Source organism: Pygocentrus nattereri, chromosome 3 (genome assembly GCF_015220715.1).
Source record: "Pygocentrus nattereri isolate fPygNat1 chromosome 3, fPygNat1.pri, whole genome shotgun sequence".
NCBI classification, from domain to species: domain Eukaryota; kingdom Metazoa; phylum Chordata; class Actinopteri; order Characiformes; family Serrasalmidae; genus Pygocentrus; species Pygocentrus nattereri.
In genome coordinates this window covers 7,822,606-7,844,847 of record NC_051213.1, presented here as the reverse complement: position 1 = coordinate 7,844,847, position 22,242 = coordinate 7,822,606, and the positions used below count along the sequence as shown (strand labels likewise).

At 41.5% G+C, this 22,242-nt stretch overlaps 1 protein-coding gene across 6 annotated transcripts in view; it reads right to left on the bottom strand.

Moving 5' to 3' along the window:
• Window positions 1–22,242, bottom strand: part of myo3a (myosin IIIA) — a 169,642-nt gene that overhangs the window by 139,884 nt on the left and 7,516 nt on the right. For 3 of the 6 annotated variants that reach the window (XM_017705496.2, XM_037536676.1, XM_037536675.1), the window contains exon 1: window positions 8,450–8,514. The exons of 2 other annotated variants lie outside the window; for them this stretch is intronic. In XM_017705496.2, the coding sequence (XP_017560985.1) occupies window positions 8,450–8,451 (2 nt within the window). In that variant the 5' untranslated portion in view covers window positions 8,452–8,514. Of the gene's footprint in view, window positions 1–8,449; window positions 8,515–22,242 lie in introns of those variants that run through there. One more of the 6 variants, XM_037536674.1, reaches the window with a different exon arrangement.

Genomic DNA, 22,242 nt, shown 5'->3' with positions numbered 1-22,242 from the left:
CCAACTGTGAAGCATGGAGGTGGACATGTCATGGTTTGGGGATGCTTTGCTGCAGCAGGACCTGGCCAGCTTACCATCATAGAATCTGCCAGGAGTTCTACTGTGTATCAGAGGGTGCTTGAGGAACATGTGAAACCATCTGTAAAAAAATTAAAGCTGAAGCAGGACTGGACTCTGCAACATGACAATGACCTAAAACATACCAGTAAATCCACCAAGGACTGGCTGAAAACTAAGAAGTGGCAAGTTCCGGAATGGCCAAGTCAAGTGTCTGGATCTTAATCCCATTGAGATGCTGTGGAGTGACTTAAAACGGGCTGTACATGCAAGAAACCCCTCAAACATCTCGCAGCTGAAAGAATTCTGCATTGAGGAGTGGGGCGAACTTTCCTCATATCGATGTCAGAGATTGGTAGATGGTTAATAAAGAGTGTCCTAACTTTTTCCTCCATTATAATACACATTTTTGTTCATATCTTTTGTTTCAACATTTTTTTCCAACATTTTAACTATGTTAATTTTTGTTGTTTAATTGCAATTAAATCACTTTCTTTTCCAGAAATAAACAATTATTTTATTATTTAATGGGGTGAAGTTTAGACTGGGACTTAACTTGAATGTTTTTATTGCACTAAACAGTCTGTCACACCGTGCAGGTACGGGGATCAGCAACGGTTTTAGACTGTAGACTAACACAGACTGTAGCCTCTTAAACTCCTCGGGACCACCGGTGGCTCCAAAACACACGTCGTCATGTTCTTCATAACGTTCATATTTCATGAGCTCCATTCAGAAGCTGGGCGTCGTGTGAGGCTGTAGCTCTTCTCTCCAGTCTAATAGACGGTGACGTCATTTTAAACCCTTATAATAAAAGAAGCTGAACTTTGTTTTTCTACTGAAAGTCGAGCCGTTTTTCCCCAAATCTGGGCTCTAAACTATAAACAGACGGCGTCTCTTCAGTGATCTGCTCTGGAAACATCACTTTTAGAGAATAACACACAGAGCGCCGGAGATTTTTGGCTTTCAGCAGTAAATTGTAAGCATGTAGTGACATGTATAGATCATAAAACACACGTTCTGTTCATTTGCGGGGAGATTTTACAAAAAAAAATACATAAATAAAATACAAATTTACATTTATTTCATGCAGTTACTGAATAATTTGCCTTATGATTTGGTCACATAAATTCAGATGGACAAACCAGAACATACCCTGGAGAATAAGAGCTTAAAAACACATTAACATTGAAAATTAAACACCAGGGGTGCTCGGATTTCAAGCAGATATTGGACAATGTATTTATTGTACTACAGAAAGGCAGAATTTTTAGGTGGCACAGGACCACCGCCCTAAATTGTCTGCATTTTACTGGTAATCCAAGGTAGAATTAGTGCCAGTTACGTTTTATCAATGTTTATGAATCAGCATTGGCCCACTTCTCATAAAAAACTCCCATAATTACAATCATTGTCATTACAATTACACACAGTCGGACTGATAGTTTTATTTTACAAATTCACAAATTTGATAAGACACTACTAAGACGGCAATAAGACGTGTCAGAGTGAAAAGTGTCAGCCAGTCATTCTTAATTTCAGATCAGTTATTCTATGAATATTTCCATTTGATAGTGAAAGCAAGCTTATCAAATAACAAAAAAGCTGAAAGCTTAAACGAGAAAGTGCTGCAGAACAGTGAACGGACCAAAAACGCAAGCTTCTTTGTATTCAACACTTGACCCATTTACACTGACATAAGGTCAGCTTTCCATGGATTTCTATGGTCAACACTAGAATTTGAATCTGGTCATAGAGCTGCTAAATCCCAGCTCCTACTGGAACAGTTCCTGATACCAAAACAACCTCCAGTTTCAAGCTTGCCTTCCTCCAACCTTGATTTCGGGGTAATTCAATATAGTCGGGATTAAAAGAACCGCCACTGTGGAACGAGACCTCCTTCATGAGGGATGGTGGTCATTTTCCTCTAGCAAGTCACAGTCACATAGGACGTATTTGAAAAATGAGGCAGGGATTTAAACAGCATGTTATGACCAAAGCACACGAAGGTTGGGGAGGACTTTCTGCTGACCTACAAGCGTGAGAAGCCACCAGATTCGCTGCATTCAGTTTCAAAGTCACATTTTTCGGTGACCAGACGCTCCTGAATAATCTGAGCTATCTGGCTAATTTTGAAAAGTGAAAACACTGAACAGTGAAGTGCAGTGGGTTCCCTGGGTTGGGCTGACAGCAGTCATTTCTAGGGCACCATAAATATGAGTTAAAGACCTGATGAGAAAAAAAAAATTTGTTTTAGATACAAAGGCAGAAATTAACCAGGTTAATATGCTGTAGGAAGTAACCTATAGATTTATACAGTAATTACAAAGCAGCCCGCCAGTCCGAGAAAATATCTTCCACAATTAATCAACGCTTATAAGATAAATATGTAAGACATATTATGTGGTTGTTTTCTTATATAAACAAAAACCTACAGAAAAAAATACTTTAAATAAAAAGTATTGCACAATCACATGGTCCCCCATCACTTTTTTTGGGATCCTTTTTTTTTTTTTTTGGTTTGAATAAGTGAGCAGTGTTGTACAGTCACATTCAGCATAGGAAGCTTGTTCCAGGCTTTCAAGGAACAAATTCTGTATCCTACATGCAGTTTTACTGCGACTCTTCAGGAAAGACCTCAATTTGAAGCGAGTTTCTCAGAATTACTGAACAAGCCTGCTCGCCTATTAGGCAGCTGACCTGGTCTAGTAAGTGCAGAACATGGTTCAGCTATGGAGAATATAAAGCCTAAACCAGGTAAACAGAGCTCGCAACAGCAACCAGCGACATTCAGCTGGCGCTTCTTCAACTGGTTGCATTTATAGACGAGGATTTCAGCCTGTTCATGCTTTGAATTGCTGGTGGAATATTTTGGGTGACTGTACTACTATTAATATTGGGTAAATGTACTGCTAACTTACAACTGCAGTTTTTTAAATCAAAGTTAAATCAAAAAAGATGATCCTGGTTGCTCAAAACAGCCAGGCCAATCAGCGTTGGCCAGACCAGCGAGTAACACTTCTCATTCATTTTGCTGCTAGTGTCATTCAATTCATAGTTTACAGTGTGGATCTCATACAGTTGTGGTGACATTCTGTACCTTGCCCACCTGTAAGCACCGCTCCCCTCCAAAACCATGCCCACCCAAAAAACGTTATTTATTTTTTTAACAAAAAAATAAGTAGCGAGGGAAAAAGAAGAGGGGATAGGAAAAAGAAAAAAAAAGAAGACATATATAACAACAACAGTCAGTGGACAGATGGACCAGACAGACCCAGACTGGACAGACTAAACAGAGAGATGAGAGCACCCAACAGGCTGACAGGCAGGACATGAGTGTCCACACATTAATGTGGATGTGATGTCATGTGTGAAATGTGAAAAAGGTCTGCTGTATGCAGGACAAGCTGTGCTGTAACCCTGAGAGCACAGCCCTGACCAGTCAGTCTGCTGATTAAGACATCCGCGAAAGAGAAAAGCCAACAGGGAGTGATGTGAAAGATGGACTCGTCATGAAAAGGTCTTCTCCATCATGCGGCGATCAAGCAAACATCTGAATGATTTTCAACAGCTGTGGGGGGTGTGGGTTATGTACAGTGCAGTATGACATAAGTAATATTTAAAATTCAGAACTCTGGACGTGCCTGAAACGGAGAAAATTCCACATTTATTATTATTATTATTATTATTACTATTATTATTATTATTAATATTATTATTATTACATTTACTTCACACTCATTTTGCAGTTTGACAGAAAGCAAAATGCAATTGCTTGTGGAGACAAAGAAGGAGCCGTGACAATGCAGCAGAAAAGTACCTTTAAAGGGTCGACATTTCAGTTCTTCACTCGTGACTCTATAACTTACCTAACATTAGCCCATAAGTTCATAGTACTGGGTGATTCAAATTATTCTGATTTCAAAGCGATATCATTTTACAACTGTAAGACAGTAGTGCGTCCTGCTATGATGTACGGTTTGGAGACTGTGGCTTTGTCTAAAAGACAGGAGGCTGAGCTGGAGGTGGCGGAGATGAAGATGCTGAGATTTTCATTGGGAGTGACAAGGATGGACAAGATTAGAAATGAGCAGATCAGAGGGTCAGTGAAGGTGGAGCAGTTTGGAGATAAAGCCAGAGAGGCCAGGTTGAGATGGTTTGGACATGTGTTGAGGAGGAATAGTGGATATATTGGGCAAAGAATGTTGGAGATGGAGCTGCCGGGTAGAAGGAGAAGAGGTAGACCTCAGAGAAGGTTTATGGATGTATTGAAGGTGGACATGGAGATGGTTGGTGTGAAAGTAGAGGAGGCAGTGGATAGGGCAAGATGGAGGCGGATGATCCGCTGTGGCGACCCCTAAAGGGAACAGCCAAAAGAAGAAGAAGATGATCATTTTACAACTGTGAGGCGGCTGTAGGAACCAATCACAATCCAATTGAAGGACGGGGTCATAGAGTTCCTCACTGTCAGTCGAAGACGGTTCCCTTTAGTCTGAGAGGAGACGAGGCCCCTGAGCAGAAAGCGTTCTGCGTTCTCCACGTCAATAAGAGTGAATCTGTTATAACTATGTAACGTGATTTTCCTGGGCAGTGAAGCTGCAATAGCTCAGAGTTCGTCGTTGGTTCCACAGCACTGGACGATCTCCGAAATCCCACTGAAAGAGCCGTGAGTGCAGCGACACCCAACACTCAATCCAGTCTGGGCTGAGTTTGACTGTGGTGTTGATGTCAATACAGCTGGAGGAGGTTCATACTGAGCACTTATAAAACTACATAATAAACTTTATGCTCATTGTTCATAAAATCCTGGCACTTTCCTGATGGTACCTTATGCTCAATTAAACCATTTACAGTTTACTGCAATGTTCTGTAATGATTTAGAATCCTTTTGAATCACCCTGTGTTTCTCGAATAACAGCTCATTTACAAATAAATAAAAAGCCTGCACTGTGTAAGTCATTCGTATGTACCCTGCTGAAAAACCCACAGAAACCATTAGGCGTTCCTGTTGGTTCCTGATGATTTTGCAATGTTTTTAGCTTTTTATTGGGTTGATATCAAAACCTAGAAGGTCCTAATGGTTTAACGAGTGACCAACGGCTCATTCTAAACGCATTTGATGGTTTTCGAATGGGATCTAAGATGTTCTATGGGAAACCATGGGTTCTAATGGAAGAGTAACAAACATACAGCTGCCAATGTTCAAGCCTTGCTGTTCAAACGTCTTAGGCTTAACAGATGATGTATGCCTAACAACTTTGCAAACAATATGACAACTGTACGCAGTGTTAGCCGTAGATTCTGGAAACTAGTCTGCGGTTAGCAGCACAGCCCCCACCTTCAACCCCCTGTGGTTTAAGTGCTCAGCAAGCGCTCGTGTTGTGGTGAGGAATGTAAGCAGACCTCTATAATCCAAGTGCCTCAGTAACTCAAACAGCTTTTTTCTTTATGAGCGCTGCCTGGTGTATTTTCACCTCTCCTTTGTTTCTGGCTAGCGGCATCAGACTATTCAAAGCACAAAGGCAACATGAACAGCAAATGATGTGGCATTCACAGATCCTACATGAATGAGTGCGGGATTGCTAATGGGCCGCTATAACATTTGCTCAGGCCTTAGAGAAGCAACAGAGAGCAGTTGGTAGCATAAGTGCTAATTTCATGGAAAGGTCATTGGGACGAAGACAGGAACAGGTGATTCTCTCCTCAGGGAGCATATCTGAATATTTCTTTTCTCTCCTGAGGGAGAAAGTCCACTCAAGCAGACTTGTTCTCTCCAGTGGTAAAAGTAGGTTAAGATCTTCTCTACATTATGCAGCTCCCACCCCTTGCAGAGCCCCAGACTGCAGCAACACATTGTAATCCATTTAGAACAATGTTTACTTTCACTTTATACATTATATTGCCAAAAGTATTTGCTCGTCTGCCTTCACACACATGAACTTGAGTGACATCCCATTCTTAATCCATAGGGGTTAATATGATATCGGCCCACCCTTTGCAGCTATAACAGCTTTAACTCTTCTGGGAAGGCTTTCCACAAGGGTTAGGAGTGTGTTTATGGGAATTTTTGACCGTTCTTCCAGAAGCACATTTGTGAGGTCAGACACTGATGTTGGACGAGAAGGCCAAAGGTGTTCTATCGGGTTGAGGGTAGGACTCTGTGCAGGCCTGTCAAGTTCTTCCACACCAAACTGGCTCATCCACATCTTTATGGACCTGCTTTGTGCACTGGTACACAGTCATGTTGGAACAGGAAGGGGTCGTCCCCAAACTGTTCCCACAGAGTTGGGAGCATAAAATTATCCAAGATCTCTTGGTGCTGAAGCTTTAGGAGTTCCTTTCACTGAAACTAAGGGGCCAAGCCCAACTCCTGAAAAACCGCCCCACACCATGATCCCCCCTCCACCAAACTTTACACTTGGCAAAGTGCAGTCAGACAAGTACCGTCTCCTGGCAACCGCCAAACCCAGACTCATCCATCAGATTGCCAGATGGAGAAGTGTGATTCATCACTCCAGAGAACACGTCTCCACTGCTGTCCAGTGGTGGCATTTCACACCACTGCACTTGACACTGTGCATTGCGCTTGGTGATGTAAGTCTTGGATGCAGCTGCTCAGCCATGGAAACCCATTCCATGAACCTCTCTATGCTGTTCTTGAGCTGATCTGAAGGCCACATGAAGTTTGGAGGTCTGTAGTGATTGACTCTGCAGAAAGTTGGTGACCTCTGCGCACTATGCCCCTCAGCATCCGCTGACCCCACTTTGTCATTTTACGTGGCCGACCACTTCGTGGTTGAGTTGCCGTCGTTCCCAATGGCTTCCACTTTGTTATAATCCCACTGACAGTTGACTGTGGAATATTTAGTAGTGAGGAAATTTCATGACTGGACTTGCTGCACAGGTGGCGTCCGATCACGGTACCACACTGGAATTCACTGAGCTCCTGAGAGCGACCCATTCTTTCACTAATGGCTGTAGAAGCAGTCTGCAGGCCTAGGGGCTCGGCTTTATACACCTGTAGCCATAGAAGTGATCGGAACACCTGAGTTCAATTATTTGGATGGGTGACTGAATACTTTTGGCACTATAGTGTATGTCTGTGGTGAAATGTTTTTGTAGGGAGAGTGGGCCACAACCTAATGTAATGTAAAACGTAACTGACTGATGCCCACTAGATAATAAACTACAGCACCAACCGTTTCACATTATCCATGATTCTCCATGTTTTGTTTACCACTCACACAAAGTATATGCACCCCAACATCAGAAAACTACCACCTGACTACACCTGAAGCTGCATGAGCCTCCGGAAATAGACATAAGTCAATATCCTATGCATGTTTATTTATTTATTTATTTATTTTCTGTTCTCAGTTTTTGATAAAACCGTGGTCTGTTGACGTTTTGTAAATGCTTAGATGCCCAGTTATGAACTGCCCCTCAGGAATCAATAAAATTGATTCAATTCAATTTACTGAAATTCAGTTCAATTCAATTTAACATTCAGCTCAACCCTCGTAAATTAAAATAGGGCACATTTTTGGAAATTCATCAAAGCTTCCAACCAATCAGTCATGAAAATAAAACATACCTCAGTTTTATCGTGCTGGTATTTGGTCTTTCACTTGGTAGTCAAAAATAAATTAGTCATGTTTAGCCCATCCTCTACTCATATTTAGATATTGTTTTACATATTTTAGTCAAAAAGCTCATCTCAAAACATTTATCCTGAATTAATTGTGTTTGCATCAACTTACTAGACTTTTTAGTAACTGTTTAGTCACTATTCCCTCAGTCTGGGTTTATGTTTTCATTAGTAGCAGACATGTGAAGGTGGATTGCGTAAAAAATATTAGTCTTGCCCAAATACCGTTAAAACAATTTGTAAAAACCAGAATGTGTTCGATTCTGTCCTGCTTGACTGGTCTGTCTCGTTGCCCACAAGCTTGTCGAAGGCATGTAAGGCAACACGTGCTGTATTCATTACCACTGTCTACATGCAGATCACCTGTGTCGATCTGTTGTTGTCATAAACAGAATGATATACAGTATCATGTATTAAATGTACAGCCAGTGAAAACTGTTCCAATAAATATGACCAAAACATAAAAATGTCCAATTGGCATGAATGCAACCCAATGAGCGCCTAAGGCCTCAGCCAGCTTGTTACAAAACCACACTGGTCACAGCCAGTGCAACATTTCAGTTATAGTTTGTGCAAATTAGCGTTAGTCCATTACATAACTGTCTATCAAAGTCCATTTGGACCAAACAAGCAGGCTATGTGCCGTCCAGCTCCTCTGCTATGACTACACCATCCAGAGACACTTTCTTTTTGGGTCTCTACAATAAATCACACAAACATGAGCTGATTTTAGAGCAAACTTACATTGTTTTCTCCAAAGGCAGCTGAAGCCTTGCAGGACTTAGTTCATCGCTTTTGCTGTGCTGAACTGGGGCCTGAGAAAGAGGCATGCAGGGCTGTGGAGCTAACTAGCACTAATGCTAATCTCAGCAGCGATCCAACCCGGCACACTGGCTACTGGACGCAATGCTAAGTAGTAGCAGATATGGCAGGATTAAAGGGAATTAGCCAGGGTTGCAGCATGAGTCTTTCCCCATTTAGACTCCCATTCACACGCTCACCAAAGCTGGTTAACCCCACTAAGATTACAGCAGCAGAAGGGGGGTCTCCCACCTTCACTAACGTAAGGAGAGAAGACAGTGTAGCTCATCACAGTAGTGATTAGCGCTGGGCATTTAAACTCAAAAGCTTTATGGCGCTCAACAAATTAGTCTAAAATGACCCATCATTGAAAAAAATTGTGTTGTATTGTATTGGTATTCATGATTTTTTGATGCTTGATCCAAAATCTACACTGATGATTTGCATATAATACGAGAAATTTTAAAAATCGCTCATCAGACCTCTAAAAGAACTGTCCGGGCGTGGTCCCAATAGTCCTAATAATCCCTCAGTCCAACACTCTCAGCATAATTCGCCACTAAAGCTCTACATATACCGTTAGTGATAGTGAGCCCACCGTGTTCACGACTCACTAAAAACATAATCCACTTTTATATGATGAAATCTTAAAAGAAGGTTCTTATCCACTTCACTGCTGGATGGGCATCCAGGGAACACTAGCGGGATGAGTTGAACAAATAGATGAACAGACGATGAGCTAGCTTGGTAGCTCAGTTATGCTTGCTAGATTAGCTTCTGCTTGGTGGTTAGCTTTGTCTCTGATTCTGACACCGAAAGACCACAAGGGAACTGATTTGTTAAAGTTGTGAGGGTGGGAGTGGCCACATCAACCATGTGATTGGTGAGGGTCTGTCACGACCATGGAATTTTGGCTAATGATTAATTGTCATATAAACAATTGCGATTAACAATTTGCTGTTTTTGCTCCGTTGTTTTTAAACTATTAAAATACAAGCATAAAGTGGGCAAATTACTTACTAACTAGTTATGTTTACTCAGGAGCCAGTACTGGTTGTGCTGTCAAATCGAAACATTTACATTTTACGTACGCTCTAAGAGCGACTTTAAACTTGATCGTTTTACACAGGTAGGTGTGTTAGGAGTCTTGCCCAAGGACTCTTATTGGTATAGCGTAGGGTGCTGACCCAGGTGGGGATTGAACCCCAGTCTACAAGGCAGAGATGTTATCCACTAAACTAACCAACCACATTAATGTAACTCTCTGATTAGAGTTGATACAAATCAATATACATTCATACAAATGTCTACAATTAAGTAAAGCTAAGTTCATGTTCATCATGCAAGTGACAATATAAACCAAAAAACTCTCACTCATCTAGTATATATGCTAGAAACACCAGGATCAGGTGCATCGTTACCAAACATACAAAATTACTCAGTGTTGCCCTCTAAAAACGTTAAAGCATCAGGTTTGAAGGTATAACTTTATCCTAAGCCCCACAATGTCACAATGAATGCATTCACTTCTTTTATTTACTTGTTTTATTTATTTGTCCCAACCCAACACATCCTACACACATTTTGTTTGTTGCAGCATAATATGGCTGAAATCTAACGACTACGGAAAATGCAGCCAACTTAAATAACCACTATCTTCTCTAATAACTGCGATTACTCGTGATAATCCTACTGAGGACCCTGCTTAAGTACATGCTACCCAAGACTGGGACCACCCAGTTTACATGAGGTGAATTCTGGCAAAATAAATCAGCTATTTAGTGCCTACTGGAGTTATTCGCTGGACACGCTTTGTAGATGTACACTGTGTGCCCACAAAAGCAAGATTAACCTACTTAGAATGAAAACACAGATTTAGGTTCTGTGGGGCTTTAGTCACTTCTGCTTTGTAATGAAAGAGCATGCTGAAAAAAAGTACAGTTCAGCAATCTCGCTCAAAATCAAGGTATCAGTGCTGGTACTGATACCAAAACATGAACAATATCCCACCCTTTCCTGATTTCAAGTTACAAGACCACTTTGCTTCTCCTGAAACTGATGCTGTGTAAAGCTGAACATCGTATAGAAGCCCATCAGCAGCCAGAGCTGGCCAGCTTTAAACCACAGTAAAACATGAACGAATCAGCCAAACAAGATAAGCGAGTGTTGAAAACTCTAATCGGAGAGGCCATTATTCAGGGCACTATCAGTGATTACTTATGCTGAACAATTAGCCCCCCGTACCGGCAGGCCACACATTAGGTAATGGAGATCTTGTCGGCCTAACGTAAAGGACCTGAGTCAAATGCAGGCGTCTTCAATAATAAATGGAGCCTCTATAGGTGACAAAACACTGTGACAGCACCAACACCGGAGACAATAGATGAGGATGTTGGTGCGTTTGGGTGAAGTTTTTGGCCCAGGTCAGGTCGATGCTCCTCAATTTAGTCCATACTCCAGTCTTCCTTCTTACTTTCATTTTAAAAGTTTTTAGTGAAAATCAAGTTTTTAATCTTTCAACTCATGCGAATCACCAGTGGTTCCAAAACAACTTGTGTCATCATCTTCATAACGTTCATATTTCATAAGCTCCATTCAGAAGCTGGGCGTCGTGTGAGGCTGGAGATCTTCTCTCCAGTCTAATAGACGGTGACGTCATTTTAAACCCTTATAATAAAAGAAGCTGAACTTTGTTTTTCTACTGAAAGTCGACCCGTTTTTCCCCAAATCTGGGCTCTAAACTATAAACAGACGGCGTCTCTTCAGTGATCTGCTCTGGAAACATCACTTTTAGAAAACAACACAAAGAGCGTCTGAGATTTTTAGCTTCCAGCAGTAAATTGTAAGCATAGTAATAGCAACATGTATGATCATAAAACACATGTCCTGTTAATTTGAGGGAAACTTAAGGAAGAAAAAAAAAAGTACAGTAATTTCATGCAGTTACCTTACGATTTGTTTATGTAAATTCAGATGGACAAACCAAAATACCCTGGTCAAAAAAAGGTAGACTAGTTGGCATATCTATGTGGTGTCTTTTAAATGCTATAAGGCATATCATGAGCGAAATAAGTAGTGGCTGAGTGTATCCGCTTTGAAACTGAAGTGCACCAGCGAGAGTCTCCAAAAAGGCGGGTTCATACAGCCAGGGTTTCACACATCACAAACCTCATTTCCATATCATTAGCATAATGAAACAGTGGAACAAGGTGTACAAGTTTCACTTGTGTGACCCATTACCAAAAGATCTAAAAAGTAAGAGAAAAAAACAGGTGCAGTTTAACTGGAGACAAAAAAAAGCCAAACTTGCACAGAAAACTGAGGTTTGCAGCAGCCAGAGTGCGAATTTCATCAAAAACATACAGGAGTTATTCACTAAACTTGTATTGAACCTAGATGCTGTTATATTCACTTATACTGGAGACACAGTGAGTGCACACTGTAAGCTTATTTTTCTTGCGTTTTATCCAGTGACTGTGTTCAAAGCTTCTTGTTCAAATTTTCCCGTTCCACCGCAAACGCTAAAGCAGTTGTAGTAAAATTTAAACAAGAAGGCCTGAAGAGCCAGAATGTAACTGCTGCACCATTTAAGTTGTAATGGGAAATTCAAACAAGAAGCTGAGCAATAAGAAGTGGACTTCAGCCTCATAAACAAATCTACAATGCGCTAGACAATGATAGACAACATTAACCTTACACGGTACAGCATGATTCATGCCCAAAGCTGATGCTTTATAGGACTTTGGGGTGTTGATGAAGAAAGTTAGGGCACACGTTTGTCAGATAAGCTTGCTGAATTAGATGATGGCGATAACCATTATGATAATTCTGACCAAAAACGACTTTGGGGCTGTTCACGAAGAAAGTGTCTCATGATAAAGTTCATCCTCATAAGCTGCTAGTATAGCATTAGCAACGTAAATTGATCCACGCATACTCGACAAAGGCAAAGGTGTAGAGTTACATATAATCAAGGCAATTATGGGATTTTTCCCTTGGAAATAACTTCAAAATATGCAATTGTGATGAACACATGAGTTTTTAGGGGGTTCATCGATGCCTGGAGAGGCTTTCTGGAGCCATCTACTCTTGTTGTTGACATGAGGTCCATGAGGCCCACGCTCATTAGAAAAAACATGAAATAAACAGCACATCAATTCAAGAACGCAGCCAAAATAATGTTTTTTTATATATATGTTCAATACGTTATATGTAGCATGTCCTGTGTAAAGAAAAAGAGCTTCAGGATGAAGCAGGTGAAAGTTATATGAGCACCATAGTGTGAGAACATCACAGTACGGAAAGTTTCTCTGACTGTAAAAGGTAACATATTTTTCCCTACTTATAATCAGTAAAATCAGCGTCATATACTGTTAAAAATTCTCATGACAGATTATGTGCAGTAATATAACATTACTGGTAACAGTCATGACATCATAATGACATCAGCTAACTAGAGTACACTTCACAAAAGCTGACCAGTGTTACTAGTAATAGCAGCTTGACACTTATATTACTGAACAACAACAAACAGTTATGACAGCATAATTACATTTGCCATGACGTGTTTATGGCATGTTTATGTCAGTGTTACGTAACAGAATTACAACCCCATTTCCAAAATAGTTGGGACGATGTGCAGAATGTATATATAACTAGAATACAATGATATGCAAATTATGTAAACAATAATTGTATATTTTTATAGAATACTACAAAGACAACATATCAAATGTTGAATGAGAAATTTTATTGTTTTTTGAAAATTATATGCCCATTTTAAATTTGATGCTAACTAAATGAGCTCAGGCCCAGAGAAGGTGGCAGCATTTCTGGATCCTATTTATGTACAGTTTATTATTTGTGTTGGAGTTTTAACTTGCAGTTGTGGCTGCAGTGATGAACTGTATTCACAGACAGTGGTTTTCAAAAGTGTTAGAGCCCATGCAGAGATTCCCACTGCAGAATCATATCTGTTTTTAATACAGTGCCGTCTGAGGGCCTAAAGATCACTGCCAGCAAATACTGCTTTTTGGCCTTGTCTCCTACGGAAAGAGATTTCTCCAGATTCTCTGAATCTTTTAGTGATCAGTGTACCGCAGATGATGAAAAGTGAAAGTTCTTTGCTGTTTTACATTGAGAAACATTATTCTTGAATTGCTGTACTATCTTTCACAGAGTGGTGAACCCCTCCTCATCTGTACTTCTGAAAGACCCTCTCTAGGATTCTTTCTTATACCCAATCATGTTTCTGACCTGTTGCCAATCAAGCACCAGGTGTTTAGCATTACACAACTTTACCAGCCTTTTGTTGCCCTTGTCCCAACCTTTTTGGAACGTGTTCTTGGCATCAAATTCAAAATGGGCATATATTTTGTAAAAAACAATAAAATCTCTCAGTTCAATTAAATATAGGGTTTAAATGATCTGCACATCATGGTATTTTGTTTTTATTTACATTTTACACAGCGTCACAACTTTTTTGGAAATAGCGTTGTAAGTAAAGTTAAATTAAAAACATCTGAAATCTGAAATCACTGTTTAATGAATAATTTTTTAATTTTTTTTAATTTAAACTTCATGTTGATCAGCTGATTATTACATTTAATTTGACTATAGTATGTTTTAGTTGTATATTTCATTATAGCGCTATTTATAGTACAGTATACGGTATATTTCATTACAGTACACTTTGGTTGACTTCTGGTGATAAAGGGCCGGTTCAGACGGTGTCGGCTTCAGACAGAACTTTGTCAGGTTTGTGTCGGTTCATACTCGAAACATGATGCTCTGTGTTTGTTGGACAGAAAATTCTTAAGCTGTATTCGGTTCTCACCAAAATTTCAGGCCTGATTAAAGCTTTAGTATGAGGTGCTCTGTTGCTGTCAGCCACGTTGTAAGTAAGAGATGTAATCATGTAAGCATGATCTGCTGGTATTAAGTACAAACCAGTTAGTCAACATCTGCATTACATCACAGCAAGCCTAGTCCAAAGCAGCACTGTAATTACCAGCTTACCAGAGTCTACTAATAGAACACAAACACCACCAAAACACTCTGGCATACCTGCTTCTGGCTGAAGCCATTTCTCCCTGCTTTATCTCCAGACACCAGCTTTAAACATCTCCAGAGAGCACTATGAATCAAAAAAAAAAAAAAAAAAAAAACACTCAAAGCTCTGAAGCAGCCAAAGCCAAACCTCACGGTTTTGCACTGCAGAAGAACCCGTCTCCTTATTTCCCCCCTTTTTAGAGAACAAAAGTGCAGGCAACTCGAGGAGCTGGAGGAAACAGGATCCGTGATGGGTAGCGGGAGAAAGGAGACCTGAGCTCAGCTAATCACGGCTGCTGTGCGGGTTGAAGTTTCAGTTTAACCTTAGCAATTCTTCTAATTCTACTCTGGAGAGCAGGCAAAGTGGAGCGAGGTAAAGGATATAAGGAGACATCCTCCCTAATGGGCTTCGGACATCGCCGGCTTTAGGAATGACATGACCACTAATGTGCAACACAATATGTTACTTTGCCACACAATGAGGTCAGTTTTACAACACACACTGGCAAGCAAGCAACAAAAGCCAGTCTTAGCTTTCCATGGAGGCACATCACCTTCGCCTACTGGAAAAGAAAACATGTTGGCGTTTACACTGGAGTGGAGTAGAAGTAAACAGTAGAAAAGTCCGTGAAGGTTCGCTTTCGCAGGTGATCTGACAGACTAAACTCCTGGATTATCACAATCATCACAAAACTCATGACTGACTTAAGTCACTGGAATATTCTAAGCTGTATCAGCTTCTGTTGGAGGTGTTTCGGCAGCTACTTCAAAAACCACCGAGCACGTGTCACACGTTAGCTAACTAACCACGTACAACTGACTACTTTGCTTAAAACTGAACTCCTTTCGTAAAAGTGGCGTTCACTCGTCCTAAAAACCTGTTCTTACAGAGCTTATCTAGTGAACTAGCCTGTTAAACAGTAAACTAGTCTGGTAAATGTTATCGCTGGCCTACATATTTAGCTATTGCTCATCATTTACCGTAGCTGAAAATTTCAGTAGTGGTAGTTTAGCAGCGCCTCAGTTTGTCTGAAGACTGCAATACATTTTATTGTTCCAGCTCTTCAAATTTACAGACCACACGCATTTATATATATAAAGAAAATACATCCATCACCAGGCAAACGATATATATCATTTATATGCGAGATATAAAACATGTGCTATATATAGCGTGTTGACAGAATTTGAAAGTGCCTGTTGTCATTTATATTGCGTGTAAATTTTATATTGCGATGAATGGATCAAAAGAAACAGCCCAAAATGACAGAAAAAACTCTGGTTCCATTGACTTCCATTAAAAGTCAAGTATGTTTTTCCCTTCTCCTGTAAAGTTACCAATTTTGAGATACAAAGTTTTGTTCTGACAATATAATATACACACACACACACACACACACTCACACACACACACGCTTAGAGTACACTTATCTTAAACTGACTCATGACCTCAAATGTGTATATATACACACTATATTGAGTGTTAGATAGAAAGATACATACTTTATTGATCCCGAAGGAAATTTAGCCATGTATGTTTATATCTTGCTACATATTGAGATTCCTTGCAACCCAGCATGAACATCACTTGGTAGAAGTAGAAATCACCCACACATCAGCTGAACACAACCACAGAAAAGTTCAGACTAATTACTGACTGACCTGTGCAGGATATAATATTCCAACCAGCAATGTACAGAAGCCACAGACTGATTTAGACGCTTGGCTTGATGGACATCTGTAAACACATGCAGCCAATGCATCCACTCCCATGCATTCCCAGCACTAGTCACCACACCCAGTCTCTAGCAGAACACCTGTATTTGTTTAAACCAAATATCTCCATCTGGCTACAGCAACTTTGCAAGCCTAATCCTCGTTTCCTTCAATACAGCCTCTTCAAACAATGCTGTTTCATTAAGCTATCTGACATATCAGTAGTGTCACCTTCTCTGTGCAAACAGACTGCTGAATCTTTAAAAGGGTACATGACCGTGAGCATCACTCTGCTTCAAACTCGCTGACGTGGTCACTCACAAAAGCATCGACAGCATGCACGTACAAAAACATCACCACTACTTACAGTGCGTGGCTGCATCTACATGGTCATGTATCAATGGGGTATGTCCTCCTGGGACGGGCAAGATGACTCTGGGGCTTCCTGCCTGCAGGCGGATCACCTGCCTTTACTATATATTATTCATAACAAAAAGAAACACAATATTGCACAATATGGCACTGTGATCTGCCTTTGGCGGTCACTTTAATCGTGGCCCAATGTAGCCGTTTGGCTGAGATGACCCGTGGAAAAGGCGACAGCAGCGCACACTGATGAAGGCCGATTAAAAAGCGGGAGCCGGCGCTGGCCCGTTCAGGCGTGGCAGGGCACGTCTCCACTGAGGCATAATGCAGACACAGACAGGTGAATGTGGTAGAGGAGCTCCAATACGGTTCAGGAAAAGGAGTTCGGTTTCAGTGAATGTTCTGACAGGGTTTCTGGCCCATTTCTTTTCCTCACTGATGCTCTCTCCACCCTCCAGATCACTGCATTTACATAATACGTATATTTATACAGCGGCCACAGGAGCTGATTGGATGAGAGGCGTTCTAACCATGCTGATATTTCACATAACAGCACGTTTTTTTTCACGCTGTATCACTCTGCTGAAATGACGTTGCTAAGCAACAACTTTGACAGCTGTAGGAGACGCTCAAGGCAGTCATGGGCTGGTGGTTAGGGAACCAGCCTTGTGACCGGAAGGTCGCCGGTTCAATCCCCAGTGCTGACAGCACATGACTGAGGTGTCCTTGAGCAAGACACCTAACCCTCAACTGCTCCCCGGGTGCTGCGGATTGGGCTGCCCACCGCTCCAGGCAAGTGTGCTCACTGCCCCCTAGTGTGTGTGTGTGTGCTCATTAGAGTGTATGTAGTGTTTCACTTCACGGATGGGTTAAATATGGAGATAAAATGTCCCCGTTGTGGGACTAATAAGGGTCATTTATTTATTTAAGCCATTTGAACGTTTTTACTTCTTTGCCACAAACAGAAAACGGACACTTTTAAGATCTCATTTGACTGACAGACGATTTGCTCCGACTCTGAAGATGAGACGACATGAAATTCCAAGACTTTCATCAGCACTGAGCAGCTTTTCAGTCGGCAGCCGTGACAGAAGAACAGCTACACAACCTGGAATCAGCCAGAAATGAACCCAGCACTATTCGCCAAACGTGGAGTCTGACCAAATCGGACTGACCCATAAAACTGATGCAATAAAAAACAGAAACTCAGTGGTGACGACAGTTTGGGAATTTAGGGTAAGGAGCTGGAGAACGAACTGCCGGCTGAGCAGCAAGTGGGCGGAGCTCGTTACTCTGACGTAGCAACAAGCAGCTCGTTAAGGAGCTATAATTAGGAGGAAGGAACTGAACATTAAAACATATTAAACGCCGCGTTCACGGCCAGTTTATTAATTTCTTACTGTATTTATTAAACTACTGTATTAAAGCAGTAGAGCACTCGAGGAGTGAGTTATCACCATTAACATCACGGCTGTGATGATCTACAACCAAATCACAGCCGTGATGGTATTTTGTGATAACACACTACCTCTCGGCTTCTATTGCTTAAATAATGTGTGTTTACTTGCTGATGGAAACGTGGGTCGTTGGTGGCCCATATTGTAGAAAACAGACTTTTCCTCACATTTTCACAGTAATCGTTTGTTGTAGCATGTAAACACTGTACATTTCCAAAATGTACTGTTCACCTCATATTAGATCTTGGGAAACTAAGCGGTAAAAACAGCCTTTTTGGAATTCACTGTTGTTGTGATGTCATGTCATTAAGTTATAAAGAGTGTTTCAGTCCAAACGGCTTTTTTAATGAGGCACAATACAGGGCAGCCAATCAGAGCAAAGGTAATTTGCATATAGTCATATGCATAGGTCAAAGAAAATGAACAAAACATGTAATAAGTGAAAATAAGTATAACACATCCTCTACAGAGGACACACTTCTGCATGTTTTTAAAGTACAGCTACTGTTAATTTGCGGAATTTAAAATACTGGGAAAAACAACGCGGCACCATATTTTTCAAATATGTTATACTCAGCAAATACATAGAAATTGGGCACTACAATTTGCAGAAATATGCAATATTTCAGTGTGTTCTCTGTGGAGGATGTGCTAATTCTTCCTTCAATGTCAATCAACAAAACGTCGTTTGACCAGGGGTGCACAAACTTTTGCGTACAACTGTATGTCACTCTTAAAGGCACAGTAACAGAAACAGCTAGTAAAAAATAAAAGGACCATTTCTCACTGTTTTGTCTGTGTCTGTGTGTGTGTGTGTGTGTGTGCGCGCGCAAATACATTTCCCATAAACCAGTACACAGTACACACAGTGTGGCCAAAAGTAAGTGGACACCTGACCAAGACACTGCAATGAGCTCACTGGGCATCTCGTTCAAAAACCATGGGCATTAATTTGGAGTTGGCCTCCTCTTTGTGGCTATAACAGCCTCCACTCTTCTGGAAAGGCTTTCCACAAGATTTTGGAGTGTGTCAGGGAATCTATGGCCATTCATAGCACTTGTGAGGTCAGACACTGATGTTGGAACGAGAGGGTCTGGCTCATAATCGACGTTCCGGTTTATCTTAAACGTGTTCAGTGAGGTTGAGGTTCAGGGCTCTCTTTGCAGACCACTGGAGTTCCTCCACACTAAACTCATCAAACCTCGTCTTTATGGACCTTCCTTTGTGCACAGCTGACTGAGGTGTGATTCTCCTCCCAAGAGAGAACACCATGCTACACCAATAAGAGCCCGTTGGCAAGACTCCTAATGTCACATTCGCCCACCCTAGTAACAAGATTAAATATTGTAAGTCACTCTACATAAGTGACCGTTGAGTGAAGTCATTGAGTGACTTTAGGAAACAGACAGTGGAAGAGCATCTGATGCCAGGTGGACCAGCTCAGCATGGGGGAGCACCACAGTCACCCCAGCTCCAAGTTGGCCATCATGGTGGTTACAGTTAACTTTGTCCGATTAGTTCTGTTTGATAGTTTCTGTTTCTTAAGAAGGAAAACATGCAACATATCTCCAAAGCAAATGGACAAAAGTGGCTACATTTTTAGTAGCCAAGATGTGAAATACTGCAGTCAGAGACACTGAGGCACTAGACAACGTACTGTGGACATTAGATCTGTTATGGAACCATGAACCCAGTGTCCTAATTTAACCCTGTTCCCTTGCCTTTGCCTGGCCGGTGTGTTGAGTAATTCTGGGCACAGACTCATGCACCGGTCAACAAAAACGCTCATTATGGCATCCAATTACTGAAATATGCATTGACTGGCTGTCTGGCATTCTGTGAGCTGTGTCATGTCACACGTCAGTCAGCTTCAGCCGCCTTTCACAGCTCACGGGCAGCTGTGGGCGCGTTAATAAGTAGGCCTTATTTCCGAAGTTCTGTACAAAGCTGAAATATTCATGGCTGTGTCTCCATTTCCCTGCCTTATTATGAAGGTTCCATGAACCTTATTAGCTCCCTCCCCTTCTGTTGGGTTCAGTTTTCACTCTAACGGCACTCTTTCACTCTGAAGGGGTGCTGGACATGAGCTGCCGCCACCGCTGTCCAACACACCAGGGGACACGTCAAGTCCTCAGCTTCAGTCACCCCTCTATTCGTTATTTCTCACCGTCTCTCTCTGTAGTTCTCTCTCTCTTAACAGAGATGAACGGAAAGTGCTAATATCTCATCCTCCACCCTTAGTAGCCCCATCCATCAGCCGATGATGGGAGGATCATAGCCAATCAATAACCCTGTGTATGAAGCCATCCATGTCTAGCCCCACTGAGGGAGCCACTCATCATCTGTCACCCTGAAAACCGGCCTCCCTCCCTCCCTCCCTCCCTCCTCCCTCTCTCGCCTCTACCGGCCCTAATTTCCAGCCAGGTTCTATTCCAGTGGCCTCTTAAGTGCTGCTCCCTCAACTGGATCTCCAGGCTTGGGTTACGGTGCGAGAAAGCGCCTCATTTCCTGCTCTGCTGCTTTACAAATGGTGCAAATGGGCAAGGAAATGGCCTCCCCTGGGTGGAGATGCATGCTGCTGGCTGGAATGACCACACGATTAGAGTGGGCAGGGCTTTGGCAACCTCTTACACCCTCCTCTCACACAGCACACATGATGCCTTCAAGCCACATGGCCACAGCTCCTCACCAGATCACCTCTGTATACCTTTCTTATTTTTCAGGTACTAATCTTATTATCCAGTAACTAGTATGAAACCACTGTGAATGTTATGCATTTATGAGAAAGGGAAATTGATGTATGGTCACACATGGGCCCTTGGGATGTGAAGGGTTAAAAAATTCACATCATTGGCCCTTATTTATCAAAGTTGTATCTATACTATCAAATTCACCTTTGGCAGGAGTGCATGTACATATGAGTGTTATAGTTTAATCTACATAATGCTTAATCTATTATCAATGAATATCAATGTCAACATTTTTATATATATATATATATATATATATATATATATATATATATATATATATATATATATATATATATATATATATACACATATACATACACACACACACACACACACACACACACACATACATACAACCCCAATTCCGATGAAGTTGGGACGTTGTGTAAAACAAATAAAAACAGAATACGATGATTCGCAAATCCTTTTCAGCCTATATTCAATTGAACACACTACAAAGACGAGATATTTAATGTTCAAACAGAGAAACTTAATTGGAAACAGGCGAGTGTCATGATTGGGTATAAAGGGAGCGTCCCTGAAAGGCTCAGTCGTTCACAAGCAAGGATGTGAACAACTGTGTGAGCAAATAGTCCAACAGTTTAAGAACAATGTTTCTCAACGTGCAATCGCAAGGAATTTAGGGATTTCATCATCTACAGTCCATAATATCAACAAAAGATTCAGAGAATCTGGAGAAATCTCTGCAAGTAAGTGACAAGGCAGAAAACCAACATTGAATGCCTGTGACCTTCGATCCCTCAGGCGGCTCTGCATTAAAAACCGACATCATTCTGTAAAGGATATTCCCACATGGGCTCAGGAACACTTCAGAAAACCACTGTCAGTGAACTCAGTTCGTCGCTCCATCTACAAGCACAAGTTAAAACTCTGCCATGCAAAGCGAAGCCACATATCAACACCACCCAGAAACGCCGCCGGCTTCTCTGGGCCCGAGCTCATCTGAGATGGACTGACGCAAAGTGGAAAAGTGTCCTGTGGTCTGACGCGTCCACATTTCAAACTGTTTTTGGAAATCATGGACGTCGTGTCCTCCGGGCCAAAGAGGAAAAGGACTGTCTGGATTGTTTTCAGCGCAAAGTTCTAAAGCCAGCATCTCTGATGGTGTGGGGGTGTGTTAGTGCCCATGGCAGGGGTAACCTGCACATCTGTGAAGGCGCCATTAATGCTGAAAGGTACATACAATATAATGTTTGGCCAGTAGGGGGAGCAGTGCACTCACTGCTCAACTTCAAGCTCCGCCCACAAGCACACCCATTGGCTCTCAAGCCACTGAATGCCGTGGTTTTATTGACTACGTACTGAAACATCTGCATGAATCAAGGAGTGCTTCATGTAAGCAATATGTAAATGAAGTACTGGCAGGTTGGCA